Source organism: Hippichthys cyanospilos, chromosome 6, assembly GCF_059441005.1.
Source record: "Hippichthys cyanospilos isolate Australia breed blue-spotted pipefish chromosome 6, RoL_Hcya_1.0, whole genome shotgun sequence".
In the NCBI taxonomy this organism is placed as follows: Eukaryota; Metazoa; Chordata; class Actinopteri; order Syngnathiformes; family Syngnathidae; genus Hippichthys; species Hippichthys cyanospilos.
Genome location: NC_142374.1, coordinates 365,001 through 380,498, shown reverse-complemented (window position 1 = coordinate 380,498; position 15,498 = coordinate 365,001). Strand labels below are relative to the sequence as shown.

The following is a 15,498-nucleotide window of genomic DNA, read 5'->3' as shown; positions in this document are numbered from 1 at the left end:
GCTGCCACCTGTCAGAGAAATCTCTAAAAGAAGACTAGGCCAAGCCGAGCTGCTAAGCAGCAAAAGAGTAACTCAGACCAGCCAAGACTGACCTTTCTCCGCCCAGGCAAAGGGAAAAGCTTGGCGTACATCAGGGGTGGGCAACTCCAGTCCTCGAGGGCTGGTGTCCTGCATGTTTCCCAGTTTTCTCTCCCTAACACACCTGATTTAAACCATTAGCTCATCAACAAGCTCTGCTGGAGCTTGAAAATAATCATAATCATTTGAATCAGGTGTGTTTGAGAGAGAAAACGGGAAAACATGCAGGGCCCCGAGGCCTGGAATTGCCCACACCTGGCGCACATTCTCATGCGTTGCCAACAGCATTTACGTCGCCTTGTTTTAAAAATACACCTCACTGGATCTACTAAACCAGGGGTGGCCAAGTTCGGTCCTCAAGAGCCACAATCCAGACTGTTTTCAATGTATCTCTTCAACCAACACACCTGAGTCAAATCAGCGTCGTTATCAGGATTGTGCAAAGCATGCTGATGAGCTAATCATTTGAATCAGGTGTGTTAGTTGAAGAGACACAATGAAAACAGGCTGGATTGTGGCTCTTGAGGACCGAACTTGGCCACCCCTGTACTAAACCTTCCGAAAAACCTTTTAATTGCATTTGAATTAGTGTCACACCATGACATGATGTCACCCCACATGACAACATTACAAGACGAGACGCTGTACAATTCGTAGAAATGTATTAAGGTACAACTACAACAATCAGAAATTCAAATCATGTGACAATATACAAAAATGTAGATAAATCATTGTCTCTTTCTGTAATTATTGTATTTGAAAACATCAGGCTCATAACATTTGACCTAACATTTTTACCTCAGAAAATCTAGGATTATCAACATTTTTAGACCATGTTATGACCAATTTGAACAGCTTTGACAAATGTTTGTCTTGACTTGTGACCATCATTTTGCAGCTAGAAGTTGAACATGGGTGAGGCCAGGTTTGTTAATTTAGCTGCCCTGCCACAGGGCTCAGGCTCAGAAAGTCATCTCGGGAGTAGTAGATGGAGTCTTCCTTTTCAGGCCACTGAAAAGCATTCTTTTGCCCATGTTGGGCCATACAGTTTACTTTTATGTTATTTCCATGAATGTCACAGATTAGGCCCAAAATATCTCATCATATTGAACAATGATGTCATGCCTTTGTTGCAAAGCGAGTCAAAAAGGGCTTCTGGAGTTTGCAGATCATTTCCATTAATAAAAAATTGATCTAACATCCTTTTCACACATGCATCAACACCATCTGGAGCACCTTTTACATGTCCTCGTTCACCGAAATTCCATGTGAGACTCTTGAATCCCCAGGTAAATGGCACAGTACTCATAAGGAAAGAGATACTGTGTCACAGGGCCATCGCTGATCATGTGGAGAGACAGAAAATGTTTGTCATGCTGACTGCAGGTCTTCAATGACTGGTTTTATGTGAGCCCACACAGCACGCTCATCCCTGTGCGTGCAGCAATTGCACATTTTCTTGTTAATGCGTGATGGCGAAAGTGTTCTGAATATTGCAGTTTTTGTTTAACAAACTGGTTTTGGACAATACAATTTTGCATTTTACTGCTTGTGTTGTTACACGTACTGTATTTTATTAACGTACTTGCACGTTCATGCAGGACACATACTGTCATTTCCCACATAAGGAAATTCCATTATAAGGAAAGATGGCACAACGCAAATGGGATTCCTGGGAAAACCTCCTGCAAAAAGTGAAATTTGCAAAGCAGGACCCCCCACCCCCCAGGAATTTTCATGAATCTGAATGTATGTAGAATTTTTAAAATGTGTTAAGTATTTATACTTTACACATTTGAGACTGCAATACACATATTAACAAGTCGAGTTTTTTTTCCCCCTCATTTTTAACGTCTATATTAGTAGGAGTCGACTAATAACTACATAACTCAAGACCAGACCAATTTTCTCTGCATATCTGTGTTTTAATAACGATAATAAGAATGCAAAATCAAATCATGTCATGTACAGGGCTTAAAATAAGTAAATATACCTGTGTTTCTATACAGTATAAATCCGTTTTAGAAAATTTGCACAGAATATTGGAACATCCATTTTGTCAAACGCCGCCTACGTGCCTTTTTTTTTGTCGACAAGGCTGCGTGGCTAATTTCTTTTGGCAGACTTTGGTGCATCATGAAAAGGACTTGTCTCCTTCAGCACTTGGACTTGTGCTTGAACAAGCAGTGGCACACATGGATGTCTGCACGTGGGGAGAAAAACAAAGCGAGGTGAAACCTTCCACACTCTGATCTCACCATAGTCGTCACTTGGGTGAAGAAAAGCTTGGGAGAATATCCCAAGTAAGATGATAAATAAACCATTTCTGAACACCTTCATTTCAAACAAATTGGACAGGGCTGAAGATGACTTCCTGTGGAAGAGTAACGAGGATGTTTAAACAGAGGTGAGGATGAAGAAGAGCATTTGGGCTTTACATCCTCAGGTTAAAATAGGAGAAGCTATATACCATTTCAGATAGTGATGATTTTAGGGTTTTTAGAGATATTAAACTTCAAGTCATTTTATTGTTGCAACATTGTCAGGATTTGTGTCGACGCGTACATTGCCCAGGAGTCATCTTCGCTTCCCTGTTCAGCTACAGACTCCACTCTAGGTTGATGTCGGAGGAGTGCCCATGGCATGTGCGATTACAATTGACTTGTTTGTTTGGCATTAGGTAAACTTTAAAGTGCATCTGTCCGCAATATACCTTTAAAAAAAAAACCTGAAGCACTGAGGACGCAGCATCAAAGATGAAGCCAGACGTAACGAGAAAACACTGCTGTATAAATATATATACGTGTGTGTGTGTGCGCGCGCGTGTGCAATGTGTGCACACAATTCAAAGACTGTAACAGGGGTTGGCAATCTTAAATCCAGGAGTGTCAAACGTATGACAAGTTGATTTTGTAAAGCATTAGAAATAAATAAATGATTAAATAAATAGACCAAACCTGTCTGTATTACCTGTCTGTAATAGTCTTGCTGATGTGTGATAAATGTTGGACAATCATTGTAGCAAAAGTTAACATTCGTAGTTCAATCCACAAGAATCCAAAGAATTTATGCGTAAACACAAAGTTGAATGCATACATAGATTTGTAATCAGGGTGATCTGTGATCATTGGGCCTCCGGATTGGTGGTTTTCTTACATGTGACTTTTGCTAAATTCCTGTTGCACAGGAGTCACAAATGCATACCTGGTGAGTTGGTAAATGGACTTTCACTTATATAGCAATTTTCTACCTTAGGTACTCAAAGCGCTTTACACTAACTAGTCATTTACCTACTGATGACGCAGGAGCAATTGGAGGTTCAGCGTCTTACTAACGGACACTTTGACATGGTCTTGATGGTCGGGGGATCGAACCCACAGCCTTTCGGTCGGGAGACGGCCACTCTACCACTGAGCCATGCCGCCCGTTGTGTATTGCTCAGTAGTAACTCATTCAGACCACCAGAGGTAGTACCACAAAAATTTACAAAATGGCAGCAGTCCTGTTGACAAACTAATCAAACATGTTTGTTTGGATTTTGTTTTTCACAAAAAACAAAAATCATGGACACATCTTCTATCGACTCTTAAGTACCATTGATTTAATGTTTCAACCTTGAAACCATGTATGAATGAAGAGTAAATTGAGTGAGAAATTGTTGCTATGGAGCAACACACAACTCCCCCGATAACGAGTTTGTGACTCAAGTCAAATCAAGTCTATTTTTTATAGCCCTGAATCACCACAGTCTCCAAGTGCTCCCATAAGAGGAAGAAAAAACCTCAATTGGGAAAAAAAAGAAACCCTGAGAAAGGACTGCAGATGGAGCCCCCCCCCTCCTTCCAGGCTCAACAGGTTGCACGAGATGCCAAGTGCCAAAACACATTGCGCCATATTAAGCAGTAAGTGTCCAGTGTGAAGATTCCATGATGTCAGGAGAAGCCATCGGGTAAGAGCCTCCTCAAGAGTCCGGCCCTGTGGGTCCATTCCAACAAAATCGCCACAGCGGAGGAGGTCCATCGCAAAACCTGCATCGGTGGATCAACGCATGTCCATATCTAGCCCCCTCTTCAAACCGTGAAAAGGAGACAGGAAGGAAAAGAAAAGAAAGCTGCGGTCAGACAGACCCATTAACTCAATGGGATTTAAATACTGTATTTCTACTGAGGAGGTTGCATGAACTTCCATAGGTTCCAGAGCACTGTCGCGCGAATGGAAATAGCCAGGGATCCAGCAGACTTCTTTTTGAACAGCGTTTTGTGATTGAAGGTGTCTGAACGGAACATATGGTGATATTAAGTCCATGAGATAGGAAGGAGCTAAACCGTGTACAATTTCACAAGTAATTATCATCTTAAATTGCAGGTGTACTGGAAGCCAATGCAGGTTGGCCACTACTGGGGTAATGTGATCATACTTGTCCAGAGACTTGCTGCTGCATTTTGCACTGACTGCAATATTTTGATGCAAGACATGGAAAGTCCAGAAAAAAAATGTGTTACTGAAGTCAAGGTGGGACGTAAAAAAAATGCATGAATTAATGTTTCAGCCTTACTAGGAGACAGAATAGGGCGAATCTTGGCTATACAGTGAACCCTTGTTTATCATGATACATTCTGGAACTCAAAATCCGGCGAAGTAGAGCCACTTTTCACATAAAAAAAAAAAAAAAACGTGAAAAGTCTCCATGCTTTACATATTAAGACAAATATTACTGCAGTACACATATTTACTTAAATCTTAAATTATGAAACCTTATACACTGAACAGTAGTGAACTGTTCCCCTTTTCCTTTGAAGTCTCGCGCAGCTGCATTCATATTAGCACCAGCCCGGACATTGAATTAAAATCTAATCTGTACATGATTAAAGATTATTACCATGGAGAGTTTACACTTGAAATACCATTTTATTATAAAATAAATCTAGGTAAGACATTTCCAACGGTCTGGCAAACGGCTGCTCCTTAGTGTGTCTCTCTCTGCCTCAACAAGGTGTATGTGTGTGCGTGCGTCTTTTGCTGTGGGTGCGCTTCATGACTGACACGAACGTGCCTATGGGGCAGGAGTAGATTGAAACCTCACAGGCACTCGCCGTAGAACTTAATGAAGCGCACCCCGGCGCTGTTGTTCAACAGGCAGAAGCTGAAGAGACATTCGACAGTAGACATAGACATGAGCTAACGGTTAGCTCATGGTTGTGCAACCCTTGAGTGTACGTTGAAGCCAGAGCCACGGACATTTAGCAGAAAATTCAAATCTATTCGCTTTTTTTTAACCCAAGCTGTAGAAGAGCAAAACGGAAATCGGACCGACGCAACTTACAGCATTGGCGTCAATGTCAATACAAAAACTTGTTAAGTTGGCAAGATATTGGCAGATTCGGACTTTCGCGATCAATACCTCTCAGGCAAAACGTTGCCTAAACACGAAAGTTGCCATTGTCCCTTCTTCACAACACGGACTACTTGCTACAATGTCAATAAAAAGACATTTGTAAAATATTCAAACCGTTTGATTCGCTGAAAAGACGCAATTGATCTCTATGAGCAGCAGAGGCTGGGAAGTGCGCAGGGGCCGTCTGCAATTACTAGATGAGGAGGGGGAAAAACAGTAACGCCACAATTTGTGATTATGAAATAAAGTAACACATTAAAGACATTAACATAATCATATTGGAACAGTGCTTTTGGATTTAAAAAAAAACGTTTAATTTTGTACAAGTTTTGTTCTTAAAAATCATTAATAAACAATATTCATCTATAGCTCCAATAGTGTTTAATATAAGGAGTCCAAAATCACTGGGCACATCAATGACGTTTTCATAATCACACTACAACAGTCGTTTTTTAAATAAATTATTTTGTTAAATTTGGGGGATTTATTTTAAATGCTTGTTAATCATTTATACCCTCAAAATAAATCACTGGCTCCCCTTATTGAGTTGGGGTAAACACTCCTAAATCACTACAACCATCAATGAAGTACCCCCAATTATGCTACAACTGCTGGTTTTCTAATAAACTCCTATTTTTAAGGATTGTTTTAAATGCATATTGACCATAATTTACCAATATATTGATCAATAGATCTGCTGTTGATTGGATTAGGGACTCCCAAGATCCCCAAACACATCACTGAACTCCCTCCCTTCATGCTGCAACCTCTGGTTTTCTCATAAATTCCTCTTCATAATTTTAAGGATTTTTTTATGCTTATTGAGCAATAATTTACAAATATATTGATCAATAGCTCTGCTGTTGATTAGTTTAGAGACCTTAAAATCACCACACATATCTGACACATCCCTCCCTTCATGCTACAATCCCTGGTTTTCTAATAAATCCCTTTGTGTTATTTTAAGGATTTATTTATGCTTATTGATCAATATAGACGTTTTGGCTGAAAGGTATTGATCGCGAAAGTCAGAATCTGCCAATATCTTGCCAATTTTACTTAAGTAATACAAAAGTATTTATTATTGAAAATGAAACACAGAAACTCTAGCAAGCAAGTCACTGAAGTCTTTCTGAGGAAAGAAAGACGAATGGATTTTGTATTGAAGTAAGTGCTGGACCACTGTTTGGGTGAGTCAATCTTTTTTTTTTCATTTTTATTATGTTTTCGTCATTTTATTTAGTTCATATTCAATTAGTGGTAAAGAAATAAAAAGGTGTTCTCATAATAAAGTGCGATTTGTAATTTGGCGTACAATCTTGTTAAAGCTTGCCTGCTTTTGGTGTCACATTCTGTCTGGGCTTTTCCTGTTGTGGCTTTATTTTGTGGAATTATTTCGCTTTTGAGTTCATGTTATTTTTGGCTGCTGTCTGTTGTTAGTGTAATTTGTGTCTCGTGTCATGAGCGTGTTCCAGCTCTTATGTCTCCTCCACGGCGCCTCTCGTTCCGTTCAGCTGTTTTGTGTTTGCGTCATTTTGTCCGTTAAAATGCCAGTTTAGTTATTTAGTTGTCTAAAACATTGCTGTATTTGCTGACCGCAGCACTTGTGCCAGTTCCGCAAATTCCTTGTCTCGCTGTCGTTGTTCTCCCTGTGAGTTTGGTTTTGTATTTTGTTGCTGTTGTTACTTTTGATCCGGCATTTTTTCGTGTTTTGCCCAGCTTCTGCGAGTAATAGATATTTTTGTTTAGCTCATCTCATATCATGCCTATCTGCATTTTAATGCAGCTTCCCACACTCATCACCAACATGCCACGACGATATGACACTTGGTGGACTTCACGAAACTTTGTGGACAAATCATTTTACATTATTGTTAATTATTTTAAGTATTGGCAGTATCACGTATAATGATACGTTTTAATTGCTGATGCAAGTTGATTGATGTTTAAATGCTCAGAAAAATAGCCTGTGAAACCCAGTAATGCATACCTGTGCGCATGAGGGGTCGAATCACTGAAGCCCTAAGTGTGAAATGCACGGACCGCCACTGATTTACAGCAACACTCCATCCATCTGTTCATGGCCTGGCCCCTCTGTCAAATTTTATAACTCACTGTGGCCCTCCAGTCAAAATGTTTGCCCACCCCTGGGTTAGACCTATGCCATATTAATTACAGAACAAATTGTGCTCATTTATAACAGTCGAAGAAGTAGAAGACTAATAACAGTCGAAGAAGTAGAAGACTAAAGTGTGGAACCCAGAATGCTGGGGAAAAAAAATGACACAAGGAGTGAGGACCCACCACTTCTCTCTACTGACCGAATATCTACAGTATCTGAGGCGGTTGGTGAGTTACTCTGTAAAATGATAATGAAGTCTTTGTGAAGTTTGTGTGTGCGCGGCTGTACAGTTCCTGACAAAATGGTAGCTGCACAAATGTAGTCTCTCTACTGGGAAGTCTTCTTGTCCTTCTGGAAACTGAAACTTGTCCGACGGCTGAGTTTCCTCTGCTTCTGGGCAAAATAATCGGCACGTGTGGTGCTGGCCCGTGACTCAAGGATATAATTCACCTGTTGATAAAGAGCATTTCATGAAAAATGAAAAATTAAAATTATTCACTTCAATTATTCACTTCACATAAAAAATAAAGTACAATATTAGAGTGTGTTCACACAGCTACAAAAATGCTGAACATATTAAAACACTGTTTTGATTAGGCAATATCTAGATTCTAGATCTAATCCTACACTTCTTATTCTAGATTCTAGAATAAGAAGTTCAGGGCTTTGACAGACATATTTGATGGTACAAAGAGCGGGGAACATATGGGTTTTGTGATTGTGTGGGAACAGGGTTGGTGTTGGCTTGTTGTATAACAGGTGGGTTATAGCACTCCAGAAGACACAAATGTGTTGTAAATCTGCAAGTTGACAAAATCAGATCAGAAGGTTCTTTAAAAGATGAGCCACATCATTCATGGCAAATGAATTATGAAATGCCAGCATTGATGCCCCCCATCACATATGTAATACAGTGGGTTCCCGGTTTACGAACTCCCCCTTACGAACTTTTCGACTTACGAGAGTGGACCGCGGCGTTTTTTGTCCCCCACTTACGCACAAACCTTTCGTCTAACGAACAATCCGACATGCCGCCGGTCAATATGTTCGCACAATTATTTTCGCTTTGCTGCATCAACAAAATCAATTGTTCACGCTTGTCATGGTCACGATGAACACTATTGCTCTTACAATGTCACAGTTGACGGTGTCAGTCACGGAGATGCCGATATGCTATTGGTCGATTAAGGTCACAGTCTCGGTCTCACTCACGGAGATGCGGATATACTATTGGCCGGCGTCACGTCAATCATAGAAATGCCGATATGCTTGGCCGAACGCCTTCATCTAGCTCAGTGTTTCCCAACCTTTTGATCACCGCGGCTCAGTCAATGCCGTAAATTTAGACAGCGGACCGGGGGGATAATTTCCCGCGGCACAACTGACAATATCTGTGCCGCGGCACGATGCCGCTGTGCTAGTGGCGGTAAAGGAAGAAGTAAGAGGATGATGACAATAGAAACGAAGCAGGAGATAATAAAAAAACACGAAGGAGGCGCACACATAGTTAACCTTGCTCGTGAGTATGGCCGTAACCGCTCGGCAATCTCCTAAGGGCTAGACTTTCCTTGCCGGGGGACGGACCTCGGTCGACAACAAAATGGAGAGGCTTCTTCTATTATGGATTAAAGAGAAGGAAATCACCGGTGATATGTTCTCGTTTAAGAAAATAAATAAATAAATTCTGCGGGTTGGTCTCTGCTCCCCTCCGCCTCCACCCAGCTCAAGTCACGTCGCCCCAAAGGTAAATGTCATTTTTCCTTTGTATATGTTATTTAATTTAACTGTACAGTAGATTGTTACTAATTTTTAATATGTGTATAAAGTCGTGATGTTTTTACCTAAGGTTTTTGCACGCGTTGCACGCATTCACTAATTAACATAGGTTTGGATTGCCCATCATACGAGCAGTTCGAGTTACGAGCGCAGCCGCTGAACGGCTTAAGTTCGTAACACGGGGGCCCACTGTATTTTGAAAAGACAAGGTATTTTTTTTTCAGTTTTTGTGTCTGGTCTTGAGATGGTAAAGTCCAAATTTGAAGTCCATCTGATGAACCGTGTAGGACAGTGGTTCTCAACCTTTAGTCACGTACCCCCTGTGCAATATCTTTACAGCCAAGTACCGCTTTATCAAAGTCAAGTCAAAGTCAAAATCAAGTTTATTGTCAATTTCTTCACATGTGCTTAGCATTAAAAGGAATTGAAATTGCGTTTCTCACTATCCTCTGCGTTTTACATGTACAATAACTAAGTGCAGGTGCGCAAGACGAGACAATCCTAAAACCTAGATTCTTATCCATAGTAATGTGCAGTATGTTAGAGCGACTAAACTAATAACTAAAACTAAAAACAAAATAACAGGTATGGCAAGAGTACCCCAAGACAAGACATAAGTAGCAGCATATGACAAAACAATCCAACAGTACGAGACAAAGCAAGACAACTCTGACTGTGATTGTCCCAGTTGTGTGCATTTGAGGTAGTTGTTATAGTTCTAAGTGTAATCGCTAGTGCAATAGAAGTCTAATTATAAATAAATATGGCAGCAGCAAGTCTGTCCAAATTTTGCCAGTGCATGACCAAGTATGAGTTTAGGGGGGGGGGGGGGGGGGGGGGTAAACTTTGTCTGCCAGCTAGGTGTTTCTTCTGGCTGGGGCTGAGTGTGGGAGAGAGGAGGGGAGAGAGAGAGTTCAGCAGTTTCACGGGCGGGAAGGGGGGAGAGTTCAGCAGTCTTACGGCCTGGTGGTGAAGCTGTTCCTGAGTCGGGTGGTGCGGGAGCGGAGGCTCCTATACCTCTTTCCGGATGAACAGACTGTGTGCAGGGTGGCTTGTATCGGTGATAATCGTGATGGCTTGGGTGGTGTACAGGTCTTGCAGGGAGGGGAGTGAAGCACCAATAATCCTCTCAGCTGTCCTCACGATGCGTTGCAGAGCCTTCCTGTTGTAGTCAGTGCAGCTCCCGCCCCACACGGTGATGCAGCTGATGAGGATGCTTTCGATGGTTCCTCTGTAGAATGTGGTCATGATGGGTGGTGCGGCACTTGCTCGCTTCAGTTTGCGCAGGAAGTAGAGACGCCGCTGTGCTTTCTTGGCCAGAGATGCAGTGTTGTTGGTCCAGAAGAGGTCATCGCTGATGTGCACCCACAGGAACTTGGTGCAGCTCACCCTCTCCACTGCAGCACCATCGATGGTCAGTGGGGGGTGTTGGGTATGGCCTCTCTGGAAGCTGACGACCATCTCTTTGTCTTGCTGATGTTTAGCAGGAGGTTGTTGTCTTTGCACCATTTGGTCAGAAGCTCCACTTCTTTCCTGTAGTGGGTCTCGTCGCCGTTGGAGATGAGGCCCACCAGTGTTGTGTCGTCAGCAAACTTCACGAGGTGGTTGGAGCTGTGGGTTGCTGTGCAGTCGTGTGTCAATAGGGTGAAAAGGAGGTGGCTGAGCACACAGCCTTGTGGGGCCCCCGTGCTCAGGGTGATTCTGCCTGAGATGTTGTTGCCAACACGCACCACCTGAGGCCTCTGGCTGAGGAAATCCAGCAGCCAGTTGCAGAGTGAGGAGCTGAGGCCCAGTTTGTCCAGTTTGCAGGTGAGTTGTTGTGGTATTATGGTGTTGAACGCTGAGCTGAAGTCTATGAACAGCATTCTCGGTGGAGGGCGGTGGAGGGCAGAGCAGATTGTGTCTTCTGTGGATCGCTTTGCCCTGTAGGCGAACTGATACGGGTCCAGGCTAGGGGGCAGGATGGATTTTAAGTGTGACAAGATTAGTCATTCAAAGCACTTCATGATGATGGGTGTCAGTGCCACCGGACGATAGTCGTTGAAGCAGGATGGGGAGGATTTCTTTGACACAGGTATGATGGTGGCAGCTTTGAAGCCTGATGGCACAATGGCTTGCCTCAGGGAGGTGTTGAAGATGTCTGTAAAAATATCTTTCAGCTCCTCTGCACACTCTTTAAGCACCCTGCCAGGGATGTTGTCTGGACCTGCTGCTTTCCGGGTGTTGATGGTGGAGAGTGTCCTCCTCACGCTGGCAGCAGACAGGCACGAGGCTGGTCGTGCAAAGGTGGTGGTGTTTTCTGTGGGCGGGTGGTGTTCTGTTCCTCAAAGCGTGCAAAGAAACTGTTTAGGTTGTTGAGCAGAGTGATGTCACTCTCACAGCTTTGTGGTGCAGGTTTGTAGTCTGTGATAGCCTGAATGCCCTGCCATAGGCTGTGTGCATTCTTGCTGTCCTTGAAGTGAGAAGTTATCTTGTGTATTCTTGTTTGGCTTTCCTGATGCCACGGGACAGGTTGGCTCTCACTGTTCTCAGGGCTGATTTATCCCCAGCTTTGAAAACCTCGTCTCTGGCCCTCAACAGCCTGTGGACGCCTCCTGTTAGCCATGGCTTCTGGTTGGCCCGTGTGGTGATCCTCTTGATGTGGGTCACGTCATCCATGCATTTAGTGATGTAGGAGGTCACTGTGTCTGTGTACTCCTCAATATCTGTGACGCTGTTGTAGGTGGCTGCTTCCTTAAAAATGTCCCAGTCTGTTGACTCAAAGCAGTCCTCTAGGGCTGAGGTCGCTTCCTGTGGCCACACCCTTACTTCTTTCAGTGCAGGTTTGATGACTTTCACTCTTGGTGTGTATGCAGGCAGTATAGCATAATAGTGAGGTGGTCAGAGGCACCAATGTGGGGGAGGGGGGTGGCTTTGTACACTCCTTTGTGCTGAGTGTAAACACAGTCCAAAATGTTATGTCCTCTTGTTGCAAAGTGGATTTGTTGATGAAACATGGGGAGAACAGTTTTGAGATCAGCATGGTTGAAATCCCCAGCGAGGATGATGAAGCAGTCTGGTTGTGCTGTTTGTGGTTCACTGATAGCCTGGTAAAGTTCGTTCAGCGCCGCACTTCTGTTGCTGTTGTTAGTTGGGGGGGATATAGGTCGCGAACTGCAGGATTGAACTTATCTCCCTTGGCAAGTAGAAGGGGCGACACTTCACGATCATGAATTCCGCCAGAGGTGAGCAGTGTTTGTATACTACAGTGGCATCCCGGCATCACGCTTTGCGGATGTAAACACACACGCAGCCACCGTACGACTCCCCCCTCCGCGAGAGCCCTGTCGGATCTGTAGCATGTTAGCTGCTCTAGTTGTATAGCGGAATCCGGAATGTTACTATTTAGCCATGTTTCAGTGAAAACTAACACACAACAGTCACTCACTTTTCAGTTTGCTGATCTCAAAAGCCGGATATTGGCCATTTTGTTGTCCAGTGAACAAACGTTCGCCAAAAGGATAGATGGTATGGCCGGGCGAGATGGGTTAGCCTCTAGCCTAGCTCGGAGACCTCCGCGCTTGCCCCGCTTCCTCGTCCTGGCGCACCGCTTCCGGCGGGGTAGCAGGCGAGTCCGGTGAATTAGCAGGCCGGCGTAGCAGCCCCAGTTCCCTTAGCGAGTTCTCCAGTTTCGTGTTTAAAACTTGGCAAATCTTGCTTCTCCGGATTTGTAAGAAGACCCGTTGATTGTACGCGTATTGTGGCGTAAACTGACCGGAAAAACTTTCAGACAAACACTTGTTTGACGAACAAAACAACGCATTGTCGGAAGAGCGAGTGGCCGTTGCGTCCACACGCGCCGCCATCTTGGAGGAGAAAAAATTATAGTTGTGCCACAATTGCGAGCGTGCTAAAAAAAAAACATTTTGAGCGCAGAAAATAAAACGGAGCGAGCGAAAACAGATTTTGAGCGCAAGAAAAAAACCTGAGCGCGAAATAAGAGTCTGAGCGAGCGCCGATGGATTTTGAACACAAAAAAAAAGTTGCTCACTCAAAATTCCTTTTTGCTCGCTCGCGATAGCCCTCTCTCGCTCAACATCTTGCTCTTGTTCGCGATACTCCTCTCTCCCTTGCTCAACATCGCGTTTGCTCAACATCGAGTTCTCACTCAAGTAGGGGGTGTGGGCTTGGGCTTAAAATCTTACTTCTACTTCAGATGAAGGTAACCTCTTGTTCTGAGTTTTGAATTTGACTTTTTTTTTAATGAATAAAATGTAACTAATCTCACTGACCTGAACATTGTAGTTTAAGCGGCATTATGCAAGATTTTACCATACAGCATCTTTACAATTCCCTTATTTGCAGTCTACCACTTAAGCTGTTCACAAATCACTTGCGCGTGAAGAAGGGAGTTTGCAGGTTCAGTGAAGAAAGGAGTTTGTAGTTTCATTTTCTGGTCATTTGTGGCAGTCGTGATTCAAATTTCAATTTTTTAATATAATGAAGCTTTAATACAACTAGATAAGAACAGCATTACGCAATTCATTTTTAAAATTACTTTTCTTCTGTTGAATCTTCTCCTTTAGACCACTCAAAAGACTTCTCTCTCACAGACACCATATCCTTTTCTTCAAATGATAGTTTCATTAGCATTTGTGCAACTGGCGCAACAAAGTAAATGGAATGGCAAAAGTGGCATTGTCACGGCGAACGCCCCTGTTTTTGACAGCTGTCACGTTAGCACAAGCCGAGCACGTTAATCACGCAGCTGCACGTAATCAATGGAAACAAAAGGACTAATTCTGTAGCATTGACAAGTACTGAGTCGGCAATAGACGCCATCGCACCACGAGGTAGCCATTTGTAAGTCTTCCACTGCTGCCACATTCTCTTATACTGTTGACCCCATAAACTTTCAATTTGGCCTAGACCAATATCAGAGTTAGAGGCACAACTGGTCCAAAAATAATCACGATCCCATGGGATTTCCATTTCCATATATTTCATGAAATATATGACGGAGGTGGGCTTTCATCATATGAAACAATGTTTCCTTCGCCCACCGTAACAAAATCCTTTATAACTCAGCTGAACAAGCTTTGAAAAATCTGAAACTTTACAGCATCATTAAGATTCATGGTCTACATTTTCTCCGGGACATGTTTTCTAATTACCAATAGCGACACCTGGTGGCAGACAAAAAAGTTAATTTTTACCCATTCATGTTCTGTGCTATACCTTTTCAGTCAATTAATGGAAAATTAGTCAGGGGAATATTGAGATAACATTAAGGATCTCAAGTTTGTCTGGCCAGACCGATAAAACTTAATGTAATTTCATGGGAGTCCAATGCTAAACACACTTTTTTCCCTTGTGCGGGCGCCACCTGGTGGCAGCAAAAACAAAAAAACAAAAAAACAATTACACTTTGATTCTTATGTAACTTGTCGAGCCTGGAGAAGTAATATTACAGAATTTTTTCTGACAGGCCTTCAGACACGCCTAATTTCCTCCACTAAATATTACAATGTTTTGATAATGGCCGTGGCCTATACAGCAGTGCTCATTACAACGATTTATCGTAACAGTAAATGCTGATGTAGTTTGACCCAGATGATCTCATCTTGTCACGACTTCACATGTTGAATAAAAGTCATTTCCAACAGACATCAACAAACATATATTCTATCGTAGTGCGATAATCACCTTGTGGCAGAAAATAATATATTACCGATTTCAGAATTCTAATTACTTAGTTGCGCCCATTGAACAAATGCTAATGAAAATATGACCTTTTCTAAAACATTGACTTCCACAGTTCGCCTGCATATGCACAAATACATTCATACCCAAATATGTTCATACCTCGAACTGTTCATACTTCAACGTGCTCAGGTCTGCAAGGGCCCGTTATAGCTTCTTGCAGCTCTAGTATTATAAATACAATTATATATATATTGTATATATTGTATATCAAACACAAACTTTTATACAAGATCTTTATGCCGTCCTCACTCCGAAGTGTCGGGTTTTTTTGACAACTTGCGTACTTACGGATAATTTTCGTCCAAGGCAAAACAAAATAAGATCAGCAATCCTTGAACATTAACCTGTCGTCTTTGCGTGCTTCCACATTGGATAACTCACG

At 42.6% G+C, this 15,498-nt stretch overlaps 1 protein-coding gene across 5 annotated transcripts in view; it reads right to left on the bottom strand.

The window, feature by feature from the left end:
- Positions 1-723: 723 nt before the first annotated feature.
- The window catches only part of mapkap1 (MAPK associated protein 1), an 82,058-nt gene continuing 67,283 nt past the window's right edge, over positions 724-15,498 (bottom strand). For all 5 annotated transcript variants that reach the window (XM_088416880.1, XM_088416881.1, XM_088416882.1 and 2 more), the window contains one exon: positions 724-8,045. In XM_088416880.1, the coding sequence (XP_088273006.1) occupies positions 7,923-8,045 (123 nt within the window). In that variant the 3' untranslated portion in view covers positions 724-7,922. The remainder of the gene's footprint in view (positions 8,046-15,498) is intronic.